Below are 11,680 nucleotides of genomic sequence, written 5' to 3' on the forward strand. Positions count from 1 at the left end.
CAGATGAAACAAGATGGCGGAAATGACGACATACTGCTGACGATAAATATATACCCTGGCATTAGTGGAATAAGGATTCGTCGCTGTTTATTTTATTTTGTTCTAACCGGGTTTGAATCATAGATGTAAGTATGTTTTTAAAATAATAATTTATTAAAATATGTTTAATGAAATTTTTATAAATTTCATTTATTTCCCGATTTTCTAGCTAAATAATTACGGATTTTCAAGATGGCGGCCATGATGTTATAATAAAAGGTGGTGGTGCGTTTATATTTACATTTTTATAATTTTATAATTTTAAAATTTTTTCAGATTTTCTAGCATAAAATTATAGATTTTCAAGATGGAGGCCGTAACGAAAATTGCAACGGTCTATAATTAAAGATGGTGGCCGTAAAGATACGAGAAACGCTAATGTCATACACAACCAAGATTTCGGGCGTAACGAAATGTGCAACGTTTCTAGAATTCAAGATGGCGATCATAATGATATGTGAAGAGGTGTTTTTTAAATAATATTTTATTAGCTAAATTTGTTATGAATTTTAAAGTTTTTAATGATTTTCTAGCATAAAAATTAAAATTTTTCAAAATGGTGGTCGTGACTATAATTGCAACTATTACGTCATTATTAAATACGGCGGGTGATTTTTAAGAACGTTTTTATTAATTTTTTAAAAAATTCATTAAAATTTTTTAAAAATATATTATTAATATATTACATGTTTACTCTCGCCGGGCAACGAACCAAGGACAGAAATCGATTGAGTAACTTAAAATTTGAAGGAAGAAATTTTTTAAATATTTTTTTTTTGAATTTTTTGGTAAAAAATTAAATGATTCGATTTTTATGGACAAGGTCAAGGTCATCCATGATGATCTTCGAGGCTTACGGTGCCTTGTCGTTGCAGAATTTAAGCCTCTTTGGGGAATTCTTGTTATTTATAAGGCTAAAGTCTTTGGAGGTTTTTTGGAATTCCGAATTTTTTTTTTTTTGAGGAATAAAATGGGAAATTTTTCCCTCAAAATAGGGAAATTTTTAGAAATTTTTAGTCATTTTGAGTCATTTTTGAGGATTTTAGAGTCCAAAAAGCCTTGAACCTTGCGCCGGAGCCCCTATTATACTCTACTAAAGGCCTATTTTAAACTCGAGATTATGCGTGTTTAAAATATAAGAGCACCCACAAAATTTATATCCTTCTAATCTGTGAAGTTTAACTTCATACCACGCGGTGGCCACGCGCCCATGATGTATTATTTTCAATAAATATTAAAAAGAAATCATACAAATTAAGTGATTATGTGATTCTAAAATAAGAACCCTTAATATCCCTGCGTAATTTACGCTCGCTCACATTATAGCAATGCGAGCACACGTACACGTTCTTTCCGCTGATATAATTAGCGAGTGACATCGCCCACTTTCATCACCGACTCGCAGAGTGATTAGGCTGGCGGGGGAGGAGACAGAATATACGATAACGTGGGAAAAGTGTTGCCTAGAATGTGGTGCGAGTCACGTAGACGGCCGCTACATAAGACCCTCCCAGGTGCTAGCTGGGGACAGTTGCCGAGCAGTCGACCAACAGGTGAGTGCAACCTGTCTGGCCTGACAGTTGCTTCTCTAGACAATTACAGTAGACGTCACTGGAGACCTGCAAAATTCGCGGATTCATTTCGTGATATGCTACAATTCAAATAATTATACCTTAGCGCTGCTTCTACCACTGGTTCACTGTTAATCTGGAGTAATGAGGGCCAATTAGAGACCCTCACTCATAGAAGTGTCGAATCACAGACACTCAGTCGAGACGACTCGCAAGTCAGCAGCCAATGAACAGGTGGCATTTTCCCGAGTGTGTAGAGTGTAGTAGAGTCTATATCGTGAACACCAACAAGAGCCGCATGCTATGTGTGTTTGCCGTCGCAAGATTTGGTTCCTGTATTAGGCCGTCATGTGGGCTGGATTTTAGTGGCTGAAAAGCCAGGTATTTATACGCACGGAGAGTGTTCTTCTCGTATCCAACACCTGGTGTTGAGTTGTCCCAGCACCCTCTCACTCTAAAGGCATAACGGGACACCGCAGCATCATCTCTGCCTGTCTTCCCTGTCCACACCGTGGCAAGTCGTTTGCTGGTTCACATCATTATAACCAGTTTCATTGAATTATTAGTTCTTCTATACGTATTCATTAGACTCTCGATAAGTTCGTTTTCGTCGCCAAAAATTTTAAAACAACTACTTGTGCTTGAATTAAAACTGAAGAAAATATTTTGATTTCATTTTTTCCCCTGTAATAATGTACGAATGCCCTCGAAAACCAAGATAAAAAATATGTGGTTAAAATTATATTTCTGTCAGAAAAATTTCTATGTTGTAAGTATTAAACTTGTGGAAAGGCAAGCTCATTGGAATAATCTCGTTGCAAAATTATGATAGTTGAAAATAAACTGATGGTAAAGGAATAAGGATTCCTCGTGCGAATTTTGACTGAAGCCAGGCACACACAGTCGTTTTTGTTGAAAACAAAGGAGAAACTGACATCAATAAAGGCAAACATTAATTGTCCAATCACCGTCTATTCTTAAAATTAAAATAATTAAAATTAATCAATGGAACGAAAATAGTTGTGAAATTATATTTGTGTACTAGAGGACGTTTAACCATCTTCCGAAACATATTAAACTAGATGTGGTACCCGTCTTTGAAAGGTTATTTTAATTTTAAAGTGTAAAAATGCACTCAATTTACATATGTATTTGTGTCCACAGTGTAATCACCGTATAGTGGCAATCGAAGATGAAATATTTAAAATTTGTATTTTTATATAAACAGGCAGTAGGCAACATAAATATATAAATAATTAAATTAATTTGTACTCCCAACTCTCTCATTATCGTATATTATGTCAACTAGGCCATTATTTGTAAATTGATGTAAATGGCTATTGACTTGGGAAACTTTTGATGGGCTGACTATTTCCCTAAGTTTTAAATGAAATTCTAAAAAATAAGTTTAAAGAGTTTTATATTAAATTAGGTTCCTTACAAACATCCAAAATTTCATGTTAAAATTACATCTGCTAATCAAGAACAGCTTATATCGTACTTACTTCTCGACTAAATTCAAGATTTTTCATTCTATTATTAATATAACCCAATTTTTAACTGAATGGTCTGACTTCAAAAATTAAAAACCCACTGTTTTAAACTCTCTGTAAATATGATTCATGATCCATTTTTTTTTTACATTTCATTGCAACAGATTTGTTTATATGAATATTACTTTATAAAACACACACAATTTTCACATCTTTGAGGGTGCAGCTTTGAAAGATGATAAAAATGGAGTTTATGTTCATTATTCATTCAGATATTTTAACAATAACTGATTCTTTTTCTCGGATATGATTTGTATCAGGAATCTCCAGACGTTTTAGCCTAAAGGCCACACAGGTCCTCTAACCTAGCTCATCATACCAACATACTCGACAATTATAATGGGCCGGTTTAGTGGCGCTCGTGGGCCGTAGTTTGGAGACCCCTGTTTGTTTTTGTGAAAACAAACTTAACTCCGTCTCATTTTATCACTAATGTAATTTTAAAGAGTGGTATAAAAAAAAACCGGTCGTGGACGTGTTTATATTTTTCATGCCCATCATCTTACTCCCAAATGGGTATCTTTGGAGACATGATTTCTTATAATAAAACCAGACTCACGCCACTTACCTCCCATGTGGTTGAACTATAAATATATAAAATACACATGACTTATGTCGTGATGACGTTCTTAAATTCCACTTTATTAGATGTGGTATTAGTCATTTTCTGTATAGAACCAAATCTACTTAGTTTTCATCGACTCAGAGTTAGAATTTCGTGAAATTAAAAAATATATTTTTTTTGATCCAGTATTTGGATTACAATTGCATCAAATATTATCAAAATTTGTTCAGTAGTAAATACACGATGGAGTAGAAAACTCAATTTTATACAGTATGTTGAAGCGTTCACTAACTATGATAGTCAGAGTTATTTGTTGGACACCAGTTTTGGTTCTCATCTGACTTACAGGCACCTTCATGATGCATTACAAAAGTAAATTACAGTTTACTTTTATCACTTTTTTTATATTAACTTGTTTTGAGTTACTTTTTGTATGATGTTAGCTGTGTATATAATTTGGAGCAAGAAAATGAAGTTGTTATATATTGGGTACATTTTGGATTGAAAATCTGATTCTTTCGACAGTTCAGTCCATTATAAAGGATCTTCTTCATAATATCTTATAAAGTATAAATATCTAGGAGCGTTAAATAAATTTTAATTTTTTTTTTCATTATTTTCAGGTACCTATATATTTGGATTGTTTTGTCCTGAAAAAGTGAGTGGGGGGAGGGGGAAGTTGCCGCAGTAAAGACAACGGGGCTTGAAGGTTGTGACGTGAATACATTAATAAAGCAAAACAAAAAATCAAGAATACTGGTTTTTGGTTTATACCTGTATTTATTATTTACATTCCCACATTAAAACATGGAAGATTCTCTTTCCGTTATAAAAAACCTAAATAAGTAAGTTATTTGCTGATACTAATTTGAAAATTGTCCAATCTGTGTCTAGGAAAATTTACTTTTATAGAATAGGTACTACTAAAACAACCTAAAACACTGAATTTGCAGAATTTTAGTAAGTCAAAAAAGCTTTTAAGGTTAGGCTATTTTTACTGTTATTTCGTTATATTCCCAAAAAAATTCAAATAAAGTATTTTCACCCCAAAGTTGGTTCAGCCAGCATATTAAATTTGGTTAAAAGGTTTTAACAAGGAACTACTTAAACATTTTTAACGACTACATAAGAGTCAATAAATAAAATAAATGCCAACAAAGGGTGTTAAGTTTAATTCAGAGTGCATTCAATCCTGGACGAACAAATAGCAAAGTTGACTGGCAGGTGTTACATGGACAGTAGGATCAGGCCTGTATTTAATGTCTTGAAGATGAGTTTTGACGCCACAGCGACCACAGCCACAGATATACAGGAAGTATTATGAGTGTCTCCTTGTTCCGGATTGAAGATGTGTGGTCTCCTTCTAGTGATAGTGTTGCATGGACACAAGGTGAAGCCAGTGCCATGTGCTTTGCAGACGAGATCTTCAGCAATAATCGACACAGATGTAGCATGTGTGTCTTCTGGTTTCAGAGTGAAGATGTGTGGTCTCCTTCTAGTCCTGGTGTTGCATGGACACTAGGTGAAGCCTGTGCCATGTGGTTTGCAGAAGAGATCTTCAGCAATCATGGACACAGAGGTAGCATGTGTGTCTTCTGGTTTCAGAGTGAAGATGTGTGGTCTCATATTTGTGCTGGTGGCCGCTTTGGTGACTGTAGCTAGTGGACAGGTGGTCCTCAACCACGGATGCCAGAATGTGTCCGTGGTGCAGAAATTCGACATGGCCAAGGTAATTTTAGAGTCCTGTATGACTTTATTTCACCAAGGGGATGGTTTTTTAATATTCTATACAGCATGCACGGGTATTCATTTAAATTGTTATTTTTTTTGTGGTGTGGTCCGTATAGTGCTACCATAAAATTCTATAATTCGATTCCCTACAATGGTACAGGACTGTTATCGTATTGGTTAAATTCAACTACACATTGTGGTATACAATAATATGTCATAGCTTTATCTTGTTAAGAAGGGTATTTTAGAGGCGGTATAGTTCTCTATACTGCATGTTTTTTTTTTTTTTTTTTGGTTTCGAGATTATTACATGATCTTCATAGCAGTATTTTAAACCATAATCTACAGATTTTTCTACCTCAATTACTCTGTTGGGAAAATCAAATGAGAATGGTTTTGAAGAAACATTACAGAGAATTGTTAACCATTGTATAAACATATAATTCTCATGCTTTTATAGTATTGGGTAAAAACAATAGTTTTATCTCGTCTAAATGTAGATTTAGTTAGGTTTAATTTCACTAAAAGTACGTTAAATTGAGAAGTAAGTATTTAAATACAAATTAACAAACAAATGACCAATATTTGCCAGGTAAAATTAAATCAGTGTTTTGGTTTTTATTGTGTTGGAACAACATTATGTAGAATAGTCTGATAGCGGAGTTTTTGGGGCAAGACGAATCCTAAAAGTTATGCCATGAACGAAGACAACATGACACAGTTATCGGAATGAGTTCTAACATGTTAATGTGTGATCTCGACAAGATGTCGGTAGCAACTCGGTGACTCTCTGATGTGGGTGGGTTGTTCAGATACACATTCTCCTCAATCTGTTCCAGTGCTGGAAGTGAGAAGTCAAACTACCTCTAATGCAGTGATGTAAAAATATTACTTTAAATTATTCTTTGATTCTCTTGTAAATGCTGTATAGAGTGTAGCCTACTGGATGCTGCCAATATTATCTACATCACATTCTCTCTGGATGTGAAACAGATCAAACTTCCTTATACATATGGGATACTCTTTAATCCACTCACATAACTTGCGAAGCTAACCACCTAGCTACCACTTACGGTGGTATTGTTGGTGTATATACTACAGCACATTCCGATGTTTGCTTAGATAAGTCGATGTATGGCCCATTGGAATAATCGTAATGCGCAAGTTCGTTTGCCATTTAAATATTTTTATTGTTTAAAATGGTATTGTCATGTTGTAGTACATGGGCTTCTGGTACGACTACGAGAAGGTGAACTCGTTTCAAGCAAGAGGCAAGTGTTTGACGGCCAACTACACCCTCAGGAGCGATGGTACCGTGTCGGTCCACAACAAGATGGTGATCTCCAGGTGAGTACCAGTGTTTGTAACACCAGTGCTTGTGCTTGTGGCACGACTACTTGAAGGTGAACACGTTCGAAGTAGGTGGCATATGCTTGACGGCCAACTACACCCTCAGGAGCGATGGTACCGTGTTGGTCCACAACAAGATGGTGATCTCCAGGTGAGTACCAGTGTTTGTAACACCAGTGCTTGTGCTTGTGGCATGACTACGAGAAGGTGAACACGTTCGAAGTAGGTGGCATATGCTTGATGGCCAACTACGCCCTCATGAGCGATGGCACTATGCAGGTCCACAACATGATGGTGGCCTCAGGAGTGTGTAAGTCCTGTCAACTCGGAAAGAACACCGTCCCTACCATGAGAAGTGTTGCAATAGGTAAAGGGTGGACTTGCTACCATAAAAACAAGGGTTTTGAATCTTATTGATTCTAGTTTCTCAAAGTCACTTCAAGAAAAGTCTAGAATGGTCGCTTACAACAGGCTATGATCGATCCCACCTCCGATTTCCAGGACTTGTATACTGTTTGGACATTTTTCATAACCTAATGGTCAATGAGTTACATATGGTTGTATAATATACTATAATGTTGACTAATTTATTACTAGTTGGGCTCCTGAGCTACTGGTTTCCTGGGAAATGTTCAGCTGCGCCAGTTGACATCTGCTGGTGTTCTCGTTGTAGCACCGGCGAGACGACGGAAATATTCGGCTCGGCGACCTTGGACAGCAGCGTGGACGAGGCCAAGCTGAAGGTCGTCTTCTCAACCCACGGTCAGTAGCACGCACTGTGTGCTGTGTCTGGTCTGTGTCGTGTGACTGGTCTGAACCTGAGCACCAATGGTCTATGAATCCTTTTACCTCTGTTCTTGCAGTGATTGTATACAATATAGAGTACCAGGCGATTTGCCTAAAGTCATTTCGCCTAAAGGCGTTTGGCCTAACGTCGAATCGCCTAACGGCTATTTGCCTAAAGGCGATTTGCCTGAAGGCGATTTGCCTAACGGCGTTTTTCCTAACTGAGTTCTGCCTGACGGCAATTTGCCTAACGGCATTTTGCCTAACTCCGATTTGCCAAATGGAATTTTCCCTAACGGCGTTATGCCTAACGGAGTTTTGCGTAATGGCGTTTTGCCTAACTGCGTTTTTCCTAACGGAGTTCTGCCTGACGGCAATTTGCCTAACGGCGTTTTGCCTAACTCCGATTTGCCAAACTGCGTTTTCCCTAATGGCGTTATGCCTAACGGAGTTTTTCCTAATGGCGTTTTGCCTAACGGCGTTTTGCCTAACGGTGATTTTCCTAATGGTGTTTTGCCTAATGGTGTTTTGCCTAAAGGCGGTTTGCCTAAAATTAGGCAAAACGCCTTTAGGCAAAACGACACATGCTCACAATATCGTGTGATTGGAAGTGTTCGCAAACAAACATCATGTGATGCTACAGTTGGAAAATGGCTACCACAGCTACTACCACATTTTAAGAACAGTAAGTGAATGGAAACAAACCGCTTGATCTTCCTCTTGGCAACTGTCCCCAGGGAACAGAGAGGCGCCGTACTGGGTGCTGTCCACGGATTACACCAACTACTCGGTGGTTTGGGCGTGCGAGAGCCAAGCATCGGGAAGCAAGCGTGAGTACACTTGTGCTTGTTGAAGGACAGCGACCGCAGTGTCCATGCGTTCCCTGCCTCATGGACACCGCGTGAATCTGCCCTAGGTCCAGCTCTCCATTGTGGAAACAGATTGAACGACTGTGTCTGATGAAAGGGATTGTGTTAAGTGATGGGGATTCTTATTCGTTTCTAATAATCATCGTAAATCGTGAGCACCATCTTCAGAATGTCCTGAGTATTGAGTGTTGCCAAATTGCCGCAGCATGCCATATCATGACTAATGCTTGCTTTGGACCAGCGTGGCGCTATGTTGGTACCTTAGCCTCCCCCAGTAGTTGTCAGGGCTCGATGCTCACGGACTAATGACGGAGCTAATTCTTGCATGTAAGCTGCGCAGCATCATAATGACGTATTACCATTTAACGAAACTGTTGGTAATAAACACGTGTCGTGGAGGTTAAATGTGACACCCATTTGAAGCTGTTATATTCTGTACTACCATGTTTGTCCAAATTCAATTCATTTAATTTTTGGGTGTTTCCTCCAAGTGGTAATGGACGATTTCATTCCCAGTATATTGGTTTATGTAGTTGGTTACCGCCTCTTAACTACCTTCCTGCTAGAAACAAACATTTAATTTAAAAAAAAATATTAAAAAAAATGTTCAATGGCTCCTATGCATGTTAAAAGTGAAACTTTACTTTTAATCAATTTGATTTTGAAGAAAATTTCAATAAGTCAAATAAACAAAAAATAAAATTTAAAAAGTAAAGTATACGATGGATTCACCTTAGAGGTTCATACCTGTAATCATAATCACACGGAAAACTTGATACGACTCTTACAGTTGTCTGACTGTCTAATTTATCTGTTATTTCCCTTCCCCCTTCTCCCAATGAACCAGCGTCCCACTTTACTTTTAGTCACACTGTGATGAGTTATCGTCACAACTTAATACCTTGTTGCAGTGTAAAAGACGTTCAGATTTTTTTTTTCGCGAAAAATGCCTGCCCCTAGGTATAGAATGTCTGGGAGATATTATCTATGAGCTAGAGAGCTGCAAAATTCGCGGATTCATTCGGTGATAGGCTAGAATTCAAACACTTAGATAATTTTGCTATTGGCTTACTGTTCATCTGGACGATTCTCAACCAGTTATAAACCCTCAACCAAAGAAGGATTGAATCACAGACAAATCTACAAGCTGTTTCGTGTATACGTTAGCCTGGTATCTTATTTTACTGACTTCACCCACTTGTTTCAGCTTTTTGATCAATTTTCTGTGAAAATTTTTTACAGGATGAACTAAAACGAAAGGTGACATTCCAAAAATGTTGATTAAACATGGCACCAACATAAGCTACATTTGTTCTTGTTACAATTTAAGACGCACATTTCTGTGGAACAACCCAACTTCTGATGAACTTTGAGGATGAAACCTCGCTATTATGGAAAAAATATATTGCGTGACCGCCACGCACGTGAAACCTGAAACTCACAAGAGAGTTATAAGATTATGTAAGAATGAGAGCAAGTAGGCGGGTTGGCAAGAATTCGAGTGACTAAGTATGCAAGTACACATGTGTGAAAGATTACACATGCAAGTGAGCAAATTTGAAGTTTGCTATACCTTATAGAAATATGCTATCGCGTGCCCCATTGCTTTACATATTATCACGCTGTCATTATTTCATTGCCTCGACTTACACTATCAATTGTAAAAAAATTTCTTAAGAAACTCACTTAAATCTGATTTAAGCGTGAAAACTAAAATATTGCACAGTTTTATAGAGTAGGTACCCTCCTGTGAAAACAATATTGCAAGATGGTATTTTGATTATTACTTGTCACGAAAAATTGTGTTAAGCATTAAAATTTCACATGGATAAACAGTATTTTAAACATAGCTAACCTAACCCGACCTAAACTAACCATTAGATCACATAATTTTACAAAATCTATTGAAGCTAACCCAATCTAACCCATCACGCGGCTTAACTAGGCACATAACCTAATTAAATTGACAGGGCGTGGGATATTTTTTGGGTCATATGAAAATTTGTCCTATATAAAACATTTACACAGCCTTATTATAGTATTCTTCCCATCGCTGATAGTGGCTAACAGCAAACTCTTTAAATTGCATACAGTTGCATGGCATACATTAATTTTAATATTACTGCCATCTGTGTTACCAGCTATAAATAAGTATTATTTTAAAATATTCAAAAATTTTGTTCAACGATAAACCTAAACATTAAGTACACCATTTAGGTGCACAATTCGAACAAATGCTATGTAAAATCTGTGTGCTACCGGGTGTGAAGAAGTTGCAGTTGAATATTTTGAATAATTAATTTAATCCAATAAAATTAATTAATAAGTACACAATGTATTTTTCCACTTGTAAAAAATATGACGACGAAAAACCTGTGGCGTTTTACATTTTCCTATTCTCTACCCTGATCGTTATTCACCTTCCAATCAATTATTTTAAATCCCACGCCGTCGAGCTATATTCGTTACATAGGTTAACTTCGTTACCTACTTACTTTCGTTATCCTGTGACACGTTACTCTACTGGCCGCACAAACGTTTCAACCACAAAATACTCGTAATAAGGGCTTGCCTGTCGATTCCGAAGTAGTTCTTCTTCGAGCTTCATTTTCCTCCGTGGCGTGTTGTGGAGAGCGCGCGCGCAAGCTTGCATCAGCTGCCGCGAGGGAGGACTGTTGCAGAGTTCGCGTGGGTGCTGACCAGAAGCAGGTCTCCCAGCAAGTCAGTGCTGCTGACCGCGCGAGAGGTCATCGCGAGGAACAACCTGACTGATCTGCCTCTGGAGCTGACTCCTCAGAACTGCAGCTAGCCGGGCCCGCTCCAAGAGAACTGCAGTTCCTTCTCGTCCAAGGAAATATTGGCGTTCGTCATGCATTGTAATATTGCAATCTAATGTGATAATTAAAAAATATATATTATGCCTAATACTATGTAGCTTATCTGTACTCGTGTAAAATACAACACAATACAACTTTTGTGAATAAACATTATTATTGGACTGGACCATAATATTTTCCTGCTTCATTATTTTAGGACTATATAAGTGTGTCCATTTCGATATGATATTCATATTGACAGAATCTGTCAGCAATATACATATATAAACATGTTTGTAGCAATAGATTTTTGAAGTGATAATCAATACTAATATTATAAATGCGAAAGTAATTCTGTCTGTCTGTCTGTCTGTATGTCTGTTTGTTTGTTTGTTACCGT

The 11,680-nt window shown here is 37.2% G+C and overlaps 1 protein-coding gene across 2 annotated transcripts; it reads left to right on the top strand.

Annotated features, from left to right (window-relative positions):
• The first annotated feature begins 1,518 nt into the window (after positions 1 to 1,518).
• On the top strand, positions 1,519 to 11,473 carry LOC134542590 (apolipoprotein D-like). Of its 2 annotated transcripts, none has more exons than XM_063386966.1 (6): positions 1,519 to 1,592; positions 5,334 to 5,457; positions 6,679 to 6,806; positions 7,483 to 7,571; positions 8,333 to 8,425; positions 11,146 to 11,473. In XM_063386966.1, the coding sequence occupies exons 2-6, from the start codon at positions 5,341 to 5,343 to the stop codon at positions 11,271 to 11,273; spliced, it is 555 nt and encodes a 184-aa protein (XP_063243036.1). In that variant the 5' UTR covers positions 1,519 to 1,592; positions 5,334 to 5,340; the 3' UTR covers positions 11,274 to 11,473. The 2 variants fall into 2 exon arrangements, with proteins under 2 accessions (XP_063243036.1, XP_063243035.1); XM_063386965.1 differs by lacking the exon at positions 1,519 to 1,592 and adding an exon at positions 5,199 to 5,250.
• Positions 11,474 to 11,680: the final 207 nt, after the last annotated feature.

Source organism: Bacillus rossius, assembly GCF_032445375.1.
Source record: "Bacillus rossius redtenbacheri isolate Brsri chromosome 9 unlocalized genomic scaffold, Brsri_v3 Brsri_v3_scf9_1, whole genome shotgun sequence".
Taxonomy (NCBI): Eukaryota; Metazoa; Arthropoda; class Insecta; order Phasmatodea; family Bacillidae; genus Bacillus; species Bacillus rossius.